Source organism: Hypanus sabinus, chromosome 25 (assembly GCF_030144855.1).
Source record: "Hypanus sabinus isolate sHypSab1 chromosome 25, sHypSab1.hap1, whole genome shotgun sequence".
Taxonomy (NCBI): Eukaryota; Metazoa; Chordata; class Chondrichthyes; order Myliobatiformes; family Dasyatidae; genus Hypanus; species Hypanus sabinus.
Window position 1 is genome coordinate 22,895,814 of NC_082730.1, and position 22,331 is coordinate 22,918,144.

Genomic DNA, 22,331 nt, shown 5'->3' on the forward strand with positions numbered 1-22,331 from the left:
TTGTTGGAGATGATCATTGCCTGGCACTTGCGTGGCTGGAATGTTACTTGCCACTTGTCAGCTCAGGCCTGGATATTGTTTAGGTCCTGCTGCATTTGGGTATGAACTGCTTCACAATCTGAGGAGACATGAATGATGCAGAACATTATGCAGTCATCTGCAAACATTCACACTTCTGACCTTATGATGGAAGGAGGGTCACTGATGAAGCAACTGAAGATGGTTGGTCCTAAGACACTTCACTGAGGAAGTCCTGCAGTGATGTCCTGAGGATGAGATGATTGACCTCCAACCACCACAACCATCTTCCTTTGTGTCATTTGCCTAAGAAAGCTGCTGCTTATGTTGGTCTCTGTACTTCCTATGCAGGGCATCACAATCTCTCTTGCCCCGAGAGAGTTCTCCATAGAGTACTGCTTTTGTTAACCTGGAGTTGTCCACGTGAGACAGGTGGCCTGGCCAGCGGAGCTGCCTGAGCAGCAAGGTGGCTTCAATGCTTGGAAGCTGAGCCTTCTCCAGCACCTCATTGTTGGAGACACGACTCTGCCAGCTGATACCTATGATAGAGTGAAAGCAGTGTTGATGGAAGCGCACAAGCAACCGGATTTGTTTGCGGTACAAGAACCAGGCTTTTGAGCCTTAAAGCAGTGCTGTGATGACAGAAGCCCTGTACACCTGGATTTTTGTGGACAGATGCAGCTGGTGGTTCTTCCACGTTTCTGGAGATGCCCGAGGGCACTGCTAGCTTTAGCAAGTCGATTGTCAACATCTTTTACTAGCATGGAGTTGTTGGAGATGCTGTCCAGGTAGGGGAACTGCTCAACCACGGTGAGAGGGTGGTCATCAATGGTGATCCAAGGTAGGCTGTAAACACCATGGGAGCGCATTTTGATGGAGGACCATTGTTTTCTTCAGACTGACTGTTACCTGAAAGCCCTTGTTGCCTTGGCGAACTGTGACTGCAGCCTGTAGTGTGTCCTCCGTGTACATGAGAAGAGTACAGTCATCTGCATACAGCAGCTCGAGAATAGGATATTGCATGGTTTTTGCTCATGCGAAAAGGCGGCCAGTCTCAAACAGTATGCAAGTCAACATATTGATGACATATCATATGATGCTGAAGAGGTTTTGTTCGATAAACTGAACAACTGAACAGCTTCTCTATCCAGGTTGATGAGTCAACATATTTCACCAATAAATGTCTTCTTGTAACATTTGTAGATAATGGTGAAATTCAAGAAAACTTTTTCTGTTGTAAAGAGCTGCATGAAACAAGTAAAGACCAAGATATATTTAATGTTTTGTCTTCATATCTGGAAACAAAAGGTCTGTCTTGGAAGAACTGTGTTGGCAGCTGTACTGATAGTGCCCCATCAATGGTTGGTGCCATGAGAGGTTTCATTTCTCTTGCTAAAAAAAAAATCCTGACGGTGTCACAACACACTGCTTTCTTCACAGATTGGTGCTGATGTCAAAAACCCTTGGAGATTAAATGAAAGAAGTTCTGGATGATGCAATGAAAATGTTTATCTTTAATAAACAAAGACCAGTTCACTCGAGAGTGTTTTTTTAAAAAAAACTGTAAACCTGGACAAAGAGACCCAATCTACTGCTACACATAGAAATCCAATGGCCTAACAAAGGAAGAGTTCTCAACAGGATGTCTGAGCTGAAAGGTAAATTGCAGGGGTATGTTCAAGAAAATTGTAGGCCAGATTTTGCTGAGTGCTTTGAAGACGAAGAATGACTGCAGAAACTACTTTACTTAGCAAACATTTTTCATCATATAAACCAGTTGAACAAGTCTCTGCAAGGCCCTGGAGAAAATGTTTTGACTTCAAGTGACAAAATTCTTGGATTTTAAAGGAAACTGAATATTTGGGGGGAAAATAAATCAGGTTGAAAAAGGAAATCTAGAAAGGTTTCCACTGCTGCTTGGGCTTGCGAGTGAGAACGGATCAAAAAGTCTCGAGTCTTATTGAAAACCACCTAGAAGAACTGCAAAACACAATCGAACATTATTTTTCCTCTCTTTCAGCACAAGTGTACGACTGGGTGAGGGACCCTTTCTCTGAATCTTCTGCTCAGTCCGAGAAATTGACTTAGAGAGAACTTAGTGAGATGTAGTCTGATTGTGCACTCAAGATTTTCTGACCTGCCGCTGAACAAGTTCTGAATTTCTGTGAAAGAGTATCTTGCCATTCATAAGAAAGCAATGAACATTTTGTAGCAACTTTCAACTTCTACAAGCATCAAGAGCAAGGTTGAAGATGAATTCCATGTGTGCTTATCTCAAGTTTGACACAGAATTGATATCTGTGCAGCAAAAACAAGCACCTGTTTCACATGCTAGGCCTATACATGTGATCATGTGAATTTGTAAGAAAATGTCTTTTCAAAGTCTTGTACAAAGTTGTGTCTTAAGCTATATTTTCATTCATATTGCTTTGGCTTACAGTTTTTAGTAACTTTACTATTAAACATTGTCAATAAATTTTCATGCGATAAATAGCATTAATCAAAATAAATTTACAACCTTTATTTAAATTAAATCTAATGAGCCTAACTTTAGAAAGATTAAAGCAACACACACAAAATGCTGTGTGTTGCTTGAATTTCCAGCATCTGCAGATTTCCTCATGTTTGCGTTAGAAAAATTAAATCCCATTTTGGCTAAAGCCAGAAATTTATTATGTTTGCCTTGTGAGTTTTTAAAATTTATAAAAGGGAAGGGAAGATTAATTTCAAGTAAGGAAAGATAAGTTTAACTGCCTGTTCTCCATCCCCACCCCCCCCCCCCCCCAAGAAAGGTTGGCTAAAAATTCAGTCTCTACTCAAAACAGCATTGAGAATTATTTTTGGATTATTATATCTACAACTTATCGATCATGCTGATGTACCATGAGCTGTAGATATTATTTTTTTTTAAATATATACTACAAAGGGTTTCCCTGAGACCTGAAAAATATTTCACGGGTCCTCTAGGGCAAAAAGGTTGAAAAAGGCTGGTTTAAATAATGACCACAACAAAATCAAGACCAGTTAAATGAAATTCTGTGCAATATGGAGAATCCAGAATCAATACTTGTGTTGTTCCTTTGTCTGTGAAACATTTCTCTACTGCTTGTAGCAAGAGGTTTGCGCGAAACTGAATTCACTGGAACTCAAATATAGGCATAACCAAATTTTATAATGTGGTCTTAATCAATTTCTATAGCAACTAATGCTATTTAAAAACTGTTCATTTAAAGAATGGTCTTGTGTCTAATGGCCACACAAGTGACTGATGCTAGTTAGAAACTGTTTGGCAACAGCCTCCTGCCTTAATTAAGCAGCACAGTGTCCCACATAAACAAAGGGAATCCCAGCTACTTTCTCAATTCGTTTTTGTTCTTTAAGTTGTCCCAAATAAGCAGCCGTGTTAACTAACCGATGGCCCAATTACCGAGAATCCACTGTGTGTATAAAACAATTATATATTACGATTATTTCAGCTCCAGTGTGTTATAATGTCTTCTGAGAAATATTTCATGAAGCTGGTCAGATAATTAAATATTAAAGAGCAATTAAGATACCTTGCCAGAGAAGAAGCAAGTGTGCATGAAACTGAATGAATCATGCATGCATCTTATGAATATTTCAGAACAAGAAACAAGCTGTGGAGGACCTTAATGGGTCAAGCAGCATCCGTGGAGCTAAAAGGATGGTAGACATTTCAGGTCGAAAACCAGCTTCAGGATTTTTGAATATCCTACGTGCCAAGGGATACAAGATAATCAAGTCAAAGAAATAGTCAACTACAAAAATTGTCAGAAAGTAATTAAAATTCACAAGAGCAGTGTTGTTCCACCAATAAGGCTGACCGCAACCTAACCCCTTGTATAATTCTTTGTTGCTTTAATACCAGGATTAATACAAAAAACTCCAACTTATAATCAACTATCCACATTTCTATCACCCAGTTTGTATATGGACATTTCCTACAAGGCCTGGTACTGATAGTTTTTAGGACAATACTTGCTCCTTAACTAAGGTTACTTTTCATTAATATACACTTTGGTTGGGGGCTATGATTAGAGCTTGCAAAACTAGCAATGAGGCTAATGGGTGGGGGAGGGGGAATTTCCATGCTGTTTACAAGAGGACAAGGTAATAAATTCAAGGGAGAATTTTCATCTAATGTATATGGGGAGGGCAGATGTGTCCAAGAAATGCACAATAAATGGCAGGATGCTAAAGAGCATCTAAGAATAATGTTAGAAACACGAAAAAGTCTGCAGATGCTGGAAGTTCAAAGCAACATGCACAAAACGCTGGACGAACTCAGCGGGTCAGGCAGCATCTATGGTAAGAGTACACAGCTGATGTTTTGGGCCAAGACCCCTCTCCAGAACTGCATTTTGTGTGTGTTGTAAAAATAATGTTATTTTGGAACACACGTTGGCAGATCTCTAAAGATAAATGGAACAAAGTGAATATGGAATACCTATCATTACCAACTGAGACATTTTGGAAGATAAACACAGACAAAACATGATAGAACAACAGTAATACCACTGCTATATTGCAAGGGCTGGAGAATTATAGTTACTAGGAAAGAATGAAGGTAGGTTTAATTGTGTGCAACATGGCTAGACAAGGTACCCATTTTACTTGGATATTATTTGATAACCAGAGGCAAGTCAAATAATAGAATTAGAGGAAAATTACTTCACAACTTAGTATAGTGGATATTTGGATATTTCAGTATTAGAGGATGGTAACATAGTAGGAGTCTGAAAACCCAATGCTGAAAAGGCAAAAAGAACTTACAAAGCTTGAATCTATAATGATTCCGACTAAAAGCCTGGAAGTAGATGTATAGAGCCAACAAAAACAGGAATTTCCATAATATTCCTTTAAGTTACCCAAATATGTTAGAGGTTTTCAATCAAATTCTCAAAAATACAAGAAATACAACTCACCTCCCAGCCATCCTATATCCCTCTCTTCCCACTGCATTCTAAATGCTTTTTCCATCACTCAATCCCCACACTCAAGTCCACCCCCACTGCTCTCTTCCCCTCTCCCTAACCTCACACCTACCTGCTCCAAACAATAATCCCCCACTCTTCTGTTCCCTTCCACACTGGTACCCCCATTCCTACCACACCTTGGCCATTCCACATCATTCCTCCCAAACACCATCACCACCCCCAGCAGTGACTGCTGTGTGATTTGGCTCCCCTTGATTCAATTGGAACCTGAGGTCCAAAGGCCATTTGGTCCTATCTTGTCATTCAATACAAGAAAATAAACACTTTCTTAATTTAACATTACTGAATCACGAATTGCTAATATTTTTGATTTTAATATCCTATCAGAAATAAACATCTAAATAATAATCAGATTTACTTGACAATCCTCTATGGTGTCTGCAATTGCCCAATTCTGGCTTCTGTCAAATTCCTACTTTAAATTTTTCTATCAGCAGTGGCCCTGCTTTCAGCTACCTGGTCTCAAAGCTCCGAAATATTTTCCTACATAATATATATCATGTAGGAAAATGTAACATAGCGTCTTGCATTATGGATTTCAAAAACAGTTTGATGGCATTTATGCAAAACTGGGACATTTTAATACATCACCATGAGCTTTGTATTTGTACATTGTTGATGCCATTTCATAGAATTATACAACATGGGAAGATACCATTTAGTCCATTAATACAGATGAGTCATTTGTTATTTATTCTAAGTTGGTCTTTAACCAGTTTTTGTCCATGTCCATATGTTCTACTATAATTGCTTGACTTGCTTTAGTGATTCAGAATCTGCTTGTAACATTCTATTGTTATGGATACAAACTAGTATCATTGTATGGCAAGTTTCTGCTCACAAGAAGAAATAAATAATTAAAACCCAAGACAGCATTACTCACTTTTTCATCAGCCAGGATGTCTACAACTGATCAATATCCCACTGTATTGTTTGCTAGTCTTTGATACTATCCACAACACCACCAATCTTTGCATCATCTGCAAACTTACTGACTCATCCATCTACATTTTCCTCCAGGTCAATTTCAAGTTCTAGTTTACAGTCAATGTATTCATGTATATAGCCAAATGAAACAATGTTGCTCTGGACCAAGGTGCACAGCACAGTATATACAACTCACTCACAACACAAAGAAATATTACCACAAATAATTAACAAAGATAATAAAAGATATTCCAGAAGATTAACATACAGCCTAGAGTGCATTTACGACACAAGTTAAAAAGAAAAACTATAACGCACTTTGTAGATGACGAGACCTGTATGGTGGCAGAGTGTTCAGTAGTTTCACAGCCTGGTGAAGTTTATATACATCACAAACAGCAGAGTTCCCAGTACTGATCCCTTTGGAACATCACTAATCACAGACCTGCAGTTAGAATAAGTCTCTTTGACCATTACCCTCTGTCTTCTGCAGGCAAGCCAATTCTTAATCCAAATGGCCAATTCACCTTGGATCCCATGCAGCTTAATCTTCTGGATGTGCCTCCCATAAAGAACCTTGTCAAACACCTTACTAAAATCCAGGCAGACAACATTCACAGCTCTACTTTCATCAATCATCCTCATTCAATCACGTTAGTAATACACAAATTGCCCCACACAAAGCCATGCTGGTTCCCACTAGCAAAGCCATGGTTTTCCAAGTGCTCATGAATCCCATTCCTCAGAATACTCTCCAGTAACTTCTCTACCGTTGACATGAGACTCATTGGTCTATGGTTTCCAAGAGTATACCTGGTTCTGTTTTTGAATAATGAACAAAATTAGTTACTCACCAGTCTACCAGGGCTTCACCTGTGGCTAGACAGAACACAAACATATTGGCCAAGGCCCCAGCAATCTCATCCCTTGCCTCTCCTAATAACCTGGAATATATCCCAATAAGCCTTGGGAATTTATCCACCTTAATGCTCTTTAAGAGACCCAACACTATCTCCCCTTTTATCTCGAAATGCCCTAGCATATCAATATGCTCAGCACTGATCTCTCTACCCTCCATATCCTTCTCCTCAGTAAGTAAAGTATTCATTAAAGGACTTCACCCACATCCTCGGTATCCAAGCAAAAGGGAAGAATTGCTGAGATCAAAAACTTTAACATCCAACACTTTTCAAACATCCTCTGGAGTTTGCTTTTTATTGACTACAGTTCTGCCTTAAATGCCATACTCCCCAAAATCTGACCATTAGCAACACAATCTGGGACTCAATACATCAATTTGCAACTGGATTCTGGACTTTCTTACCAATTGCATCTAGACAGTCAGAATAGGCAAGTACATGTTAACTTCCTTAACCCTGAACACCACTCCTTTACACTCTTTTCACCCATGACTGTGCCTACGCCACCAACTCTACCAAATTTGCAGACAACACCACAGTGATTGGATTAATTCCAAACAACATTGAAACAGCATCATGAGAGGAGATGCAGAAACTTTAAGAATGGTGCAATAACCATAACCTTTCATTAAACAGCAAAAAAAAAACAAAGAAATTATGGACTTCAATAAATCAAGGTAGCATGAACAAGATCCACTACTCAAATGGTGAAGCAGTGGAAAAAGTCTCCAGCTTTAAGTTCTTGGGAGTGAACATCACAGAGGAGCTCCCTTGGACCACCAACACCCGCATGATAGTAGGGAAAGCTCAGCAGCACCTATACCACCTTAGGAGTTTTAGCAGATATGGAAACCACCTATAACTCACACTGTCTATGACAGGCTCACAACTTTGTGATGGACTCATCCCACCCCGGTAGTCACCTGATCAATCTTCTACCATCCGGCAGGAGAAACAGAAACCCCTCTGCATGGATATCCACACTGAAAAATATAGGGCTATAGGTAAGCCTAGTAATTTCTAAGGTAGGGACATGTTCAGCACAACTTTGGGCCGAAGGGACTGTGTTGTGCTATAGGTTTTCTATGTTTCTACAAAAAACACCTTTGTTCCCCAGGGCAGTCATGCAGCTGAACAAAACCCTCCCCCCATTCCCCATAGTCCATAGGCACTATGGACAATCCAAGTGCAATACATGGGCATGAGCTACTTATATTTCAGAGCTTTTTTTTTTAAATCCCAGGTTCAATTCTTGATGCAAAATTACATTTAGGAATTGTATTTGAAGGCATGGGCAATACTTGAATGGGGCAGCTACGGCTGCTTTTAATTTTAGAGATGTTTGTTTTTAATTCAGTCATTTTAAATAATTCAGATATTATTTTAAACTTAGTCATTGCATTTTTAGTAATTGAATTGCCAGCTCTGCACTGCATGGAGTGGCACTACAATGTTGCCATCCTCAGCAATGACAATAAAGCTCTAACTAAATACTACAGGTCATTGAGATAAAATACAGATGGAGGTATTTTAAGTCAGAGCAGCAGCTGTTACCGCCTGTACACATCCATTTTCCGATAAGTATGCAGTCTGCCTAATGACAATGTATCTCAATCTGCCTTTATTCCAGTGATATTGCAAGCCAGTGCCTATCCATGATCCAGTGACAGTGCACCCAGTTTCCTAGCTGTATTTTTAGAAGCAGTGTGTACAGCAGCCCCTCATACTCCAGTAAGCTTTAATCTATGTAAGTGTGGGCCAGTGACTACTTATATTCTAGTGATAGCATACAGGTGTTTCTATGACAATGCACGCCAATGCCTGACTACATCCCATTGACAATGTTCACCAGTATCTTCCCATCTTCCAGTGACATGTGGAACTGCCAGCCCATTTTCTTCTGGCAGTCAGCTAGTGTCTTAGTAGTTTCAGTGTATGAGTGCCTGTCTTTATTCATGTGTCAGACTGGCTACATGAGAATGAGTAGGAGATTCAAAGGTTAATTAATCTTAAACTAGCTGATTGCCACATAGTATTCTTGGATTGGAAACTTCACTATGTCTCAAGAGGAAAGTAACAGCTCTATAGTTCCAACAGAAAACCCATGGCCCAAAGAACAGATGATGGGTGGAAAGTACACTGGAGGTCCAGCAACTTCTTTATATCCATAGCACATGTGGATGCTTCATTGCTGCTAAGAGCAATAATGATTCATACACCTGGGGAGCCACTTACATGAAAGAAGAGAATGAAAGTGAGTGCATGAAGGACAGAGAGGCAGTCAGCATATGCTGAAAGCAACAGTTGAAAAACACCTCATCTTTGAATAAATGCCCTTTATTCCAAAGCAAATATCCTGTACAGCATCTCTGACACATGATCAGAATTCATTAAGGCTACAGGCCAACTAAGAATCAAGTAGTTACACTGCTGACGTTCTAAAGTTTGACAGAAACAAATTAAAGTCACAAATTCACAACATCTTCATATCTTAGAAGGGCATCATCTTGACTGTCTTCAAGAAAAGAGGCAAACATAATCATGGCAATTGCAGAAGGCTCTCTATGTGGCTCATGACAGAGAAAGTTATTATGAGGATCTTCTTCAATCATCTGTCCTCATGGCAGAACAGCGACTCTCTGCTCTCTGAAGTTTGCTGAGACGACACAATGAATTTGAACTCCAACAAAAATGCAGGGCCAGTATCAATCACTACATGTGGCTCATTAAAACTTTTGATTTCAACAATTCTTCACAAATTGGCAGTCCACATAAATTTGTTTCCACTTTACATCTGCTTCAAGATGTGGTGTGTTCTTCACCAACAGGTCCACAGTAGACTCAAACAGTGTAGGTTAGTGTTGATCAAGACTGCATCAATATCCCAATTCTTTTAGAATTGACCTTAAAGTTCTGTTACTTATTTTTAAAGCTCTCTATTGTCTGGGACAGAAGTACATCACAGAATCACTTTTGTTTTATAATCCTGCTCAAGTTCTCAGGTCTTCCTCTGCCAGTCTCTTAAATTTAAACAGTCTTCCTCAAAATATAATTGAGAGGCCAGCATTTTTTTGAACTACACTCCAAAACTATGGAACTCAATACCTAAAACTATAAGGAATGCAGACTCAGTCGACACTTAAACACCAGCTCAAAACCTATTTATTTAACCTTGCTTTTAATAACAATTTTTTGCCTTTTATTTTCATTTTTGCACTTAATCCCATTGTAAAGCACTTCGAAAAACATCATCTGTATGAAAGTGCTCTACAAGTTAGTATCATTATTTCTCAGTCTTTCTCACAATTATACAGCTCAACTCCAACAAGCTTCCTGCTAGGATGGAACTAATCTACAGGACAAATGGTAGGCTTCAACCTATTCTTCCTCCATATACGAGCCAAGACTGCCACAACTAAAGTCAATACACTGCACTACGTTCACGCTTAGAGGCCAAATACCAAATTAACATTCACTTCTTTACTGAAGCATTTGAGAGGAACTGCCTTCCTATTAAAATCCACAAAATTCCTACTGCCAACCTGCCATCATCCTCCAACAATAAAGTCGATGACAAGATCAGCTTCTAAACCTTGGGAGCCATGCCACAATGAAAATCATCAGTCCTTCCAATGCGTCCCATAGCCTTGCAAAGGAAAATGTGTTTCAAAATGATTACCTTGAACCTAGCCTAAAGCTTATCAGCGATCAAGCTGCCGTGATCCCTGCCCTCCTAATGCTTTAAGACTACTGGAGGCACCTCATTGAAGAGGAGAGTTATCAATAACATTACCTCAACAAAACCCATTGGCAGGATAAGGAAGTTGGGGGCCAACAACCCCAACAATGATGCTGCAATTACACTCAACTGGTCCCAGTGTCCATTCTATGTCACTTGCATACTAACAATCAAACTGCAATGAGGCTGGAAATAGATTACTAGATGACCATGGAAAACAATTCAAGGATGTTCTAAAAGCCTTCTTGAAAATTTGTAACATCCAAACTGACTTGTGGGAATCCCTGGCTCATGCCTTCTCGAAACAAAGGAGAAGCATTTGGGAAGGGTTGGAGGTAGGTTTAAAGTGAGCAGGGGAAGATTTAAAGAAGACCCGATAACATAACACATCAAATGCTGGAGGAGCTCAGCAGGTCAGGGAGCATTAACTGAGAGGAATACATAGTCCATGTTTCATGCAGAGACCTTTCATCAGGACTGAAAAGGAAGAAGGCAGAATAAGAAGGTGAGGAGCAGGGAGGGTAAAGGGGAGTACTAGCTGACAGGTTATAGGTGAAGCCAAGTGAGGAGGAAAATAAGTGGGTGGGGGATGGAGGATTAAGTGAAAAGCTGGTAGGTGAAAGAAAAGATAAGGAAGGAGGGGTGGCTCAGTGAGTCCAAACTGGCGGCCTAAAAAATGGAGCTGGAAGCCAGATGGAACAAAAGATCGACAGAGACGGAGTCAAGTTCCCAAGAAGGACACATGACTGTACTATCAAACCTGGGTAAGCACATGGATGGGTTTGTGGAATGAACAGCTGGATGAAGTAGTAGCTGGATGAATCATAGGTTCTCTGAGAATCCAAATGCATTTGTTGGTAATGCACAAAAAACCCGTACATAAACAAAGATGGTCCTCACCACCACCCAAACTTTCCACTTGCCCGATGCATCAACAAACCCTGTGACAAACACTGCAGACCCACTTTGGTGTCTTTACCCATCTCAGAGCACATAGCCATAGGTGAGTAAGTCATTCTCAATTCTCTGTCATTAAGTGGGCCAGTGTGTTTAAGTTAGTGTATGCTGTTTCAATATTAAAATGACCCTGTGCACCACAGATGTCTACATTATATTGTACCTGTGCACCATGTCAGCTTTTAATCCAATGACAGCAAGTGCTAGTGGTTACTGAGATCCTGGAGAGAACAAATGCTAATGGCAGCATATTGCCAATGCCTGCTCAGATCCCTATGGCAACATGCATCCAGATTACAGTGGTAGCGTGCACACAGTCCCTATGAAAGCAAGTGCCTGTGCATGCACAGAACAGTATTAGCCCGTGGCTGCCTAGATCTTTTTGATAGCAAGGGACAGTGCTTTCATGAGTTTTTATCAGCATGTGCCAATACCCATCCAATCCCAGCAACAGTGTGTCAGTACTCACTCAGATCACAGAGAATGTGCTAATGTGTTCCCATATCTCAGTGATAGCATATGCCAGTGCCTGCCCTTATCCCAGAGTGCGTGTCATTGTATACCATATCTCTGTGACAATGTGTACTACTGAATGCTCACTGACTGAGGAATCAGTAGCCATGTGTACTAGTGCCAGCCAGGATCCCAGTGACAGTGCGTGCCCCTGCCCGGCCCGGGGTCCCAGTGACAGTCTATGTCCGTGCCCCTACCCGGCCCGGCGTCCCAGTGACAGTCTATGTCCGTGCCCCTGTCCCTGCCCGGCCTGGGGTCCCAGAGACAGTCCGTGCCCCTACCCCTGCCCGGCCCGGGGTCCCAGTGACAGTCCGTGCCCCTGCCCCTGCCTGGCCCGGGGTCCCAGTGACAGTTCGTGCCCCTGCCCGGCCCGGAGTCCCAGTGACAGTCCGTGCCCCTGCCCCTGCCCGGCCCTGGGTCCCAGTGACAGTCCGTGCCCCTGCCCCTGCCCGGCCCGGAGTCCCAGTGACAGTTCGTGCCCCTGCCCGGCCTGGGGTCCCAGTGACAGTCCGTGCCCCTGCCCCTGCCCCGCCCGGGGTCCCAGTGACAGTCCGTGCCCCTGCCCCTGCCCGGCCCGGGGTCCCAGTGACAGTCCGTGCCCCTGCCCCTGCCCGGCCCGGGGTCCCAGTGACAGTCCGTGCCCCTGCCCGGCCCGGGGTCCCAGTGACAGTCCGTGCCCCTGCCCCTGCCCGGCCCGGGGTCCCAGTAACACTGCGTGGCAAAACTTGCATTGGTTTCCGGGGTGGGTGAGACAATGGGCGCATCATGGGCTGCCAGCCGCTCGATTGGGGATGACACCTGGTTCCTCACGGAGACCGGTCCCCGACGCAACAGGCGGGCAGACAGGGGTGCCGGTGCCGGATGGTTCTGGCTATGTGACCCACGGCGGGGAGGACGGGACAGGAGTGGGGATGTGTCCAGCCGCTTACCTGCGCTGAGGTTCTCGTGCAGCTTGAGCGGTGCCCGCAGGATGTAGAGGAGGCCAAACACCAAAACAAACCAGAGTGCCCACAAATAGGTCCAAGACCAACTGACGCATCGCTTCAGTCGCTCAACGAATCCAGCCGAACCCCCCTCCGCCATATTTATCCGATCGGCCTGAAGGATTGTGGGATGCAGGAGGAGTCCTCCCCAACAGGCAGCTGTGAAGTTCCACGCTGTCCCAAAGGGTGCGTGTGAACATTATGCCTTGACAAATGTCCTGATCACGTACTTTCAAACACAAAGCGTCTTTTAGGTCTTTCTGGTATTTAAAGTTTTAAAGGGGTGAATTGCAGTTAGGAAATTCAGACTCAGGATTGCAAAGTGATACCTGATCTAAACGCGGCACCACTTGAGCAACTTCCTCCTGACTCCTCCTCCTGTGCTAGTTCCAGCTGCTAAAGCTGAATTAATTTCACTCTATTTCGACTGTCTTGACTTCTCCGAGAATATAAGTTTTATGCCCGAGCTGATGGAAGCACCCTTCGGATCTTGGATTCTTGCCGTGACACGTCATTTGGGAAGTGTTTTCTTGAGGATGAGAATATTAACATTGAATCTCCCTTATCGGTTCTTAGCAATCTCACAATATAGTTTAGTATTCTAGAAAGAACAGATGAAACGTGCTTATTGATAGAAACTGTATATGAATACAGGCGGGAATCGTAGAGAACTGCTAACATCTGGTTTAATAGGTGCTAACCAAACTGCAAGAGCGCATACGTCATATATTTAAATACACTGCTATTTACCTTTTTTTGAATAGAATTATTCACCTATTTTTCATCTAGATTTATAGATTTAACCGGTTCACGCGTTCTGTTTGCTCAAGAGAACGTGTTAGTATTGAATCCACTTGTTGATTCGGTTCTGTAGAAGGCTGTGTTGTTCCTCTTCCATGGTCTCCGATTATTAAGTTTTGTTTTTTTTTGTGGGAATTATCTTTTGCTTTTTTTTATCTTATTCGAGGGATGTGGTTTACGAGCAATAATTTCTTCTCTGTCGCACCCAAAGTTGTTCTACTGTTTATCTGACCTTGCTCTTCTCAGCCAGTTATGTCGGCTCCTTATCTAAGACCAAAAAATAGCACAAAAAAACCCACTGAGCAGACACAGTGAGAAACAGCTAATGTTTAAAGTTGATGACCTTTCAGCAGTTTGGGGGAGGCAATTCGCTACACTGTTTATCAGATACATCTTGTCCATGGGAGGTCTGTATCTGGCTCCTCATACAGACCTCCCATGGACAAGATGTAGCTGTGAGAAGCCGGATACAGACCTCCCATGGACAAGATTCACGGTTACCACAAAGGACAGGAGCAATGACACAGGGGGCTGCAATTGCACTTAGCAGCCAACTTCTCCATGGATGTAACAATGTCTATGCAAGTTTACACGTGTACGTTTTGATTTACTGCAGCTTTGATGAGAAGAGATTGAGACCTCTCACCATTCAGAGCAGCTGCTGGTTGCAACAGGAGTGGTCTGCCGCAAAATTCTCAATACATCCGACCCACGTTATCCCAAGCCAGTCTTTGGCTGCATTACTAGTCATTCTGCAATGTGACTACTACTTTAACTTCATCTCTGGTCCTTTGTCTTCCCCCATCACCTCTGTCACTTTTTTTAGTTTCCCCCTCCTCACCTGGTGTGGTGAACTACATATACCTGTCTGGACGCGTCCGCCTGCTGACTGCTGCTGTGGCTCCTCCCATGGACCCCGGTATAAAGGCGATTGCGGATACCGCCCCGGCCTCAGTCTCCAGGATGTAGTGTGGTGGTCAATTGCTGCTTGTTCTTTCTTCCAGCCAATAAAAGCCCATATCTCGCCTCACGTCTCCAAGAGTTATTGATGGTGCATCACCTGGATCTACCAATAGTTTGTTAGCTCCTGCTCCACCCCTTCCTGGCACATTTTTTACCAGCTGGGTGGAGATACATCTCTACAAAGGAGGTGTAAGATGCTCGTTCCCTCCACTATCCTGTAGATCACCCTTGGGCAAGGTGTAGCACCTGCTTAGCCCCCTGATCAGGGTCATGTGAAGCAGTGGTCGTATGAGCAGCCGGTGCACATCACAAGTCCTTGTTATGTGACCACTGACGCCAGGCAATCTCTGAAGAGTATTGATAATGGTTGACGCCATCCGTCTTGTAAAGACACTGTCCAGAAGAAGGTCATGGCAAACTACTTCTGTAGGAAAATTTGCCAGGAACAATCATGGTCATAGATCATGATCGCCAACATCATAGGACACAGCACATAATGATGATGATGATAATTTCCCACTTCCCTTTCAGTCCAAATGAAGAGCCTTAACCGGAAACATTGACTGTCCATTTCCCTCCGTGGAAGCTGTTCGACCTGCCGAGTTCCTCCAGCACTTTGTTGCTGCAGATGCCAGCACCTGCAATCTCTTGTGTCTCCAAGTCTCTTTAACTTATTACAGTGACTTGGGGAGGCACATATATGAAAATAACTTGTATGATATGGGTAAATTTACAAATTCATGAAAAATAAACATGATAACTTAAAATAACACACACCTTGCATTGTGTAGTCAACTTGGTGTGAAACGTTTGGTGCCATTTATTGCATCTGATGTTGCCAGTGCCTCCTCTACATTGTTGAGATTAAAGGCAGACTGGGGAATCACTTTGTCAAGCACTGTACACTATCTATTAAAAGCCAGGATCTCCCAATGATCAGCCATTTTAATGTCACTTCCTATTCCCACAATGCCATGACCTCATCAAGTGCTAAACTGAGGAAAGATACAGATTAGAAAACAGCACCTTATATTTCACCTTGGTGGTCTCCAATACCATGACATGAACATAAAATTCTCTAACTCTAAACCCCTTTTTTCCTCTTATACTGCCACCTAGTGTTAAAATGCTGGGAGGTGTCGACTGAGGGATCCATCTGCTTCAAGCAGGCTTCATTTATGCCAGTGCCGAAGAAGAACGTGGTAACCTACCTCAATGACTATCATCCAGCAGCACTTTCATCTTTACTCCAATGAAGTGCTTTGTGGGGTTGTTGATTAAATATATCAACTCCTGCCTAAGAAGTGAATTGGATCCGCTCCACTGTGCCTACTGACACGACAGGTCCACAGCAGCCATTTCATTGGCTCTTCACTCATCCTTGGGAACATCTGGACAGCAAAGATTCAAACAGCTTGGCATTCAATACCATCATCCCCTTAAAACTAATCAATAAGCTTCAAGAACATGACCTCAATACTTCCTTGTGCATTTGGATCTTTGATTTCCTCTCCTGCAGACCCCTGTCAATTTGGATTGGCAACAACAGCTCCTCCACAATCTCCATCAGCACAGGTGCACCACAAGGCTGTGTGCTTAGTCCCCTGCTCTACTCGCTTTATACTTACAGTATGTCTGTCAGGCTAAGCACAGCTCCAATGCCACATTTAGGTTTGTTGATGACATCACTGTCATAGGCTGAATCAAAGGTGATGATGAATCAGCCTTTAGGATGGAGAATGAAAAGCTGGCTGAGTGGTGCCACAACAACAACCTTTACTCAATGTCAGCAAGACCAAGGAGCTGATTATTGACTTCAGGAGGAGGAAACCGGAGGTCTATGAGCCAGCGCTCATTGGGGGATCAGAGATGGAGAGAGTCAACAACTGTAAATTGATTACTGTTATCATTTCAGAGATCTGTCCTGGGCCCAACTCATAAATGCAATTATGAAGAAAGCACAGCGGTACCTCTACTTCTTTAGAAGTTTGCATGACATCTAAAACTTTGACAAACCTCTTTAGATGTGTAGTGGCAAGTAGGTTGACTGATTGCATCATGAACTGGTATGGAAACCCCAATGCCTTTGAATGGAATATCCTACAAAAAGTAGTGGATACAGACCATGGATAAAGCCCTCCCAAACGTTGAGCACATTTACACGGAGTGCTATCACAGGAAAACAGTATCCATCATCAAGGACATCCACTACCCAGGCCATGCTCTCTTCTTGCTACTGCCATCAGGAAGACAGTACCCACACAACCAGATTCAAGAACATTTATTATCCCTCAGCCATCAGGCTCTTGAACCAGAGGGGATAGCTTCACTCAACATCACTCACCCCAATACTGAAATGTTCCTACAACATTTGAACTCACTTTAAAGGACTCTTCATCTCATGTTCTTCATGGGTATTGCTTATTTATTATTATTATTATTATTATTATTTATTTTTTTCTTTAATATTTGAATTTGTTTTCTTTTGCACCATGGTTGTTGTCAATCCCGTTGGGTGTGGTCTTCCATTGATCTCATTATGTTTCCTGGATTTACTTAGTATACCTACAAAAATGAATCTCAGCATTGTATATGGTGACGTATATGTACTTTGATAATGTTTACTTTGAATTTTTAATTTTAGCTCATCACCCCTTCTCTTTCCCCACCCTGTCTTCCCAATCTGCCCATCACCCATGCATATCCTTCTGGATCCCTTCTTCACCTCCTTCCCTTTAAACTTGGTTGAAAGAGGGGCAGGAATGGGTGATTAATCTACCAGCTGTTCAATATTTTAGAAAAGATAGAGGAGGAGGTAAAAGAGAGAGGGAATTGCACTACTAATCAGGGACACTATCATAGCTGCACTCATGGAAGACATAATGGAGGGGTCAGACACTGAGTCCATTTGGTGGAACTCAGGAATAGGAAAGGTGCAAACACACTGATGGAATTGAACTACAAACTGCCTAATACCCACCGAAACATTGAGCAACAGGTATATAATCAGATCAAGAAGTGTGTAAAAATAATAGGGTTTTTGTCATGCAGGGATTTCAACTTCCCTAATATAGACTGGGACCTTCTTAATGTAAGGGGTTAGACAGGGCAGAATTTAATAAGTGTATCCAGGAAGGTTTATTAAATCAATATGTGATGGTCCAACAAGAGGAGGGGCTGAACTGGACCTTATGTGGATAATGAAATTAGTCTGGTGACTGACCTTTCCATGGGTGAACAGTTAAGGAACAGTGACCACAACTCCTTAACTTGCAGGAGAGCAATAGATAAGGATAGATATGGTTCTTGTGGCAGAATTTTAAATTGGAGTAGGGCAAATTATGAGGGCATTAGGGAGAAACTAAGAAGCATTTATTGGGACCATCTTTTCTCTGGCAAGTCCACATCAGACATGTGGAGGGTGTTTAAAGATCAATTGCACAGAGCACAAGAGAGGTACGTTCCTGTTAGAAGGAAGGACGGGGATGTAAAGATAAGAGAACCTTGGATGTCCAGAGAGGTGATGAATTTAGACAAGGAGAAAAAGGAAAGGTATGTAAATCTTCAGAAGTTAGGATCAAACAAAGCACATGAAGAGTATAAAGGAGCCAGAAGAGAACTAAAGAAGGGAATCAGGAAGAGCTATTAAAAGTCCTGGGCAAGTAGGATTGAGGTGCATTCCAAGGCATTCTATACATATGTCAAGAGCGAGAGGATAAATGGGGAGAGAGTGGGAGGATAAAAGGAGGTACATTTGTTTGGATACAGATAATGTGAGTGAGATATTTAATGAGTATTTCATTATTTACAAAGTAAAAGGATATGGAGGACCAGGAGATCAGTGCTGAGTGTATAAATATGTTAGGACATTTAGAAGTCAAGGAAGAGGAAGTGTTGGGCCTCCTAATGGCTAAGGTGAGTAAGTCCCCAGGGCCTGATGGGATTGCTTTTATTAGTTGAGGCTATTAGTTCAAAAGTCAGGAGGCTATATTGCAAGTCTATAAAATTAAGGTTAGGCCACATTTATAGTATTTCATACATTTGTGGTTGCCCTACTATAGGATGTTGAGGTTTTAGATGGTGTGCAGAAGTAGGTTACCAGATTGCTGCCTCATTTAGAGGACATGTGCTATCACAAAAGACTAGACAAACTTGGGTTGTTTTCTCTAGAGCACCAGAGGCTGAGGGGAGATCTGATATCGGTTTACAAGATTATGAAAAGCATGGATAGAGGAGACAGTGTACCTATTTCCCAGTGTTGAGATTTCTAATACCAGAGGACATGCATTGAAGGTGAGAGGGGCAGGTTCAAGGGGGATGTGAGGAATAAGTTTTTTACTCAGAGAGTTATGGATGCCTGGAATGTGCTACCTGGTATGGTACAGTCAACATTTCAGGCCGAGACCCTTCATCAGGTCTGGAAAGAGAGTTGAGAAGTAAAAGCAGTAAGGTGGGGGCAAGGGAGGAAGCAGTATAAGGTGGTAGATGATAGGTGAAACTGGGAGGGGTGTGTAGTAAAGAGCTGGAGGAGGGGGAATCGGATAGGAGAGGATAGAAGTCCATGGAAGAAAGGGAAGGGGGTGAAGCACCAGAGGGCAGTAAGAGAGAGAAACAGAAATGAGAAATGTTAAAGGGACAGCAATTACCAGAACTCTGAGAAATCGATGTTCATGTCTTCAAGTTGGAGGCTAACCAGAAGGAATACAAGATGTTGTTCCTCCATCCTGAGTGTGGTCTCATCTGAATATGGATCTACCTATTACACATTAGTTCTTGCTCCACCGCTCTCTCCCCACATCCCCCACCCCAGCCTTTTAATACTGGCTATCTCCACTCTTCGAACATTTTACATGGGATTCTGGATAGGTTTGTCCCACTGAGACAGATAAAAGATAGTAGGATAAAGGAACTATGATTGACATGAGAAGTAGAACACTTAATCAAGAGGAAAAAGGAAGTATACTAAAGGTTTAGGAAGCAAAAATCAGAAAGCACTCTTATAAGAAAATGGACTTAGGAGAGCTAGCATGAAACATGATAAAACCTTTTTGAGTGCAACTAAGCAAGGTACTTTACATGTACGTGAAGAACAGGAGGAAGACTATGATGAGGGTAGGACTGCAGGGTGATAAATAAGGAAATGTACCTGAAGTGGAGGAGGGAAGGGAAGGCCTTCATGAATACTTTGCTTCAGTGTTCACTAGGGATAGGCACTTTGATAAATGTGACGCCAGTGTAGAACACCCTAATGTGCTGGAGCATGTTGAGCTTATGAAAGAGGTAGTGTTGGAGCTTCTGAAAAACATTAGGATTGATAAGTCTCCAGGGCTGGATGGGATATACCCCAAGTCATTAGGAGAAGTGAAGGAAGAGATTGCTGGAGCACGGATAATGATCTTCGCATCTTACTGGACAGGTATATGGAGGAATTTAAGGTGGGGGGGATATATGGGAGGCAGGGTTTAAGGGTCATTGTGGGCTGAAGGGCCTGTACTGTGCTGTACATGTTCCATGTTTCTGGCCACAGGAATGAAATCAGAAGATTGGAGGATGACGAATGTTCCATTGTTCAAGGAAGGTAACAGGAATAATTCTGGGAATTATAGACCAGTGAGTCTTATGTCAGTGGTGGGCAAGTTATTGGAGATGATTCTTAGGAACAGGATTAAAGAACATTTGGAGAAGCATTGTCTTATTAGGAATAGTCAGCATGGCTTTGTGAGGGGCAGGCTGTGCCTTACAAGCCTAATTGAATTTCTTGAGGACATGACAAAACACATTGATGAAGTGAGAGCAGTGGAAGCAGTGTATATGGATTTTAGTAAGGTGTTTGACAAGGTCCCCCCGGTAGGCTCATTCGAAAAGTAATGAGCCATAACATCCATGGAAATTTGGCTAGATGGATTTGGAATTGGCTTTCCCACAGAAGGCAGATAGTGATAGTAAAGGGAGATTCTCCCTGGATTTCCGTGACTAGTGGTGCTTTGCAGGGATCTGTTCTTGGTCCCCTGCTCTTTGCAATTTTTATAAATAGCCTGGATGAGTAAGTGGAGGATTGGGTTAGCAAGTTGGCAGATCCTGAAAAGTTGGAGTGTTGTGAATAGTGAAGAATTTTGTCATAAGTTACAATGGGATGTTGGCAGGATGCAGAGTTGGGCAAATGGTGTTCAATCTGGAAAAGTGTGAAGTAATACATTTTAGAAGGTAGAAGGCAGAGTACAGGGTTCATGGAGGAACAAGGGGATCTTTAGATGTCCATAGATCTCACAGAGTTGATAGAGTGATTAAGGAGATGTATGGTGTGTTGGCCTTAATTGGTCAGGGAATTGGTTTCAAGTGCCATAAAGTAATGTTGCAACCTTATAATGCAACTGTTATAACTTGTTTTGACCTCACTTAGAGTATCATTCTTAGTAGTGTGTCCTTTGTGTTCTTTTCTGCCTCATTATAGGAAGGATGTGAAGACTTTAGAGAGGGTGCAGAGGAGATTCACCAGGATGCTGCTGGATTAGAGGAAAGATTGAGCAAGCTAGGGCTTTTCTCTTTGGAGCAACAGAGAATGAGAGATGATTTGTGTATAGATATTTGAGGAGCACAGATAGAGTGGACAGCCAGCACCTTTTCCCCAGGGTGGCAATGGCTAGTGCTAGAAAATATCCGTTTAAGGTGAGCAGAGGAGAGTATATGAAAGATGTCAGAGATAGGTTTTCTTTTTTTTGCATGGAAGCTGATACAATAGAGACATTTAAAAGACCCTTAGATAGGTGCAACAACATAAGAGAAATGGAGCATTGGGGCAGTTTAGGAGGAAAAGGTTAGATTGATGAGGAGTAGGTTTATATACTGTAGGTCAGCAAAACATTGTAGGTTGAAAGGCCCATTCTGTACTGTTCTATGTTCTCTGTTCTTTCTTTCCAGTCTTGATGATGGGTCTGAAAAGTTGACTGTCTATTTCCCTGCCTCATCTATTGAGTTTGTCCAGCATTTTGTGTACTGCATGCCACCAGTTGATGTTTTATTATTTGTCTGTGCAGACAGAAATGTTAGCCATTCCTTGCAACAGGAGTTATCAGAGGAGAGAGCTCTGGAGAAATGCATTGTATTTACCAACACACCCAGAAGTATACAGCTGATTCACAAGAACACAAATATGCGGATCATAAGACAGTAGATGAGGTACAATAGTTTGCTGGTTTATTTACAAGCAAGAGGCATAACTATTAGAAATGTATGTGGAATTCATGATATGTAACTTCCATTATGGGATTTTCTTTTAACAGAAATGCTAAAATAATTACTTGTTGAAAGTAAAATACAATTATCCTTTCCCAATAAAATTGTTCATGAGTGATATATCTAGCATTGGAATTGTGTTCTGGTTTAATTAACTCATTACTAGAAACACAACAAGCATATATTAAGAGTTTCTTTCAGTTTTTGGCTTTGTTCATCAGAAGTGGGCTTTGCTGGCAAGGTCCATATTTATTGATAA

At 42.2% G+C, this 22,331-nt stretch overlaps 1 protein-coding gene across 4 annotated transcripts in view; it reads right to left on the reverse strand.

The window, feature by feature from the left end:
• LOC132381096 (suppressor of tumorigenicity 7 protein homolog) overlaps positions 1-13,491 on the reverse strand; it is a 133,677-nt gene extending 120,186 nt beyond the window's left edge. The window contains exon 1 of one of the 4 annotated variants that reach the window (XM_059950301.1): positions 13,022-13,491. In XM_059950301.1, the coding sequence (XP_059806284.1) occupies positions 13,022-13,175 (154 nt within the window). In that variant the 5' untranslated portion in view covers positions 13,176-13,491. The remainder of the gene's footprint in view (positions 1-13,021) is intronic. The other 3 variants (XM_059950300.1, XM_059950299.1, XM_059950298.1) reach the window with 3 other exon arrangements.
• Between the last annotated feature and the right edge of the window lie 8,840 nt (positions 13,492-22,331).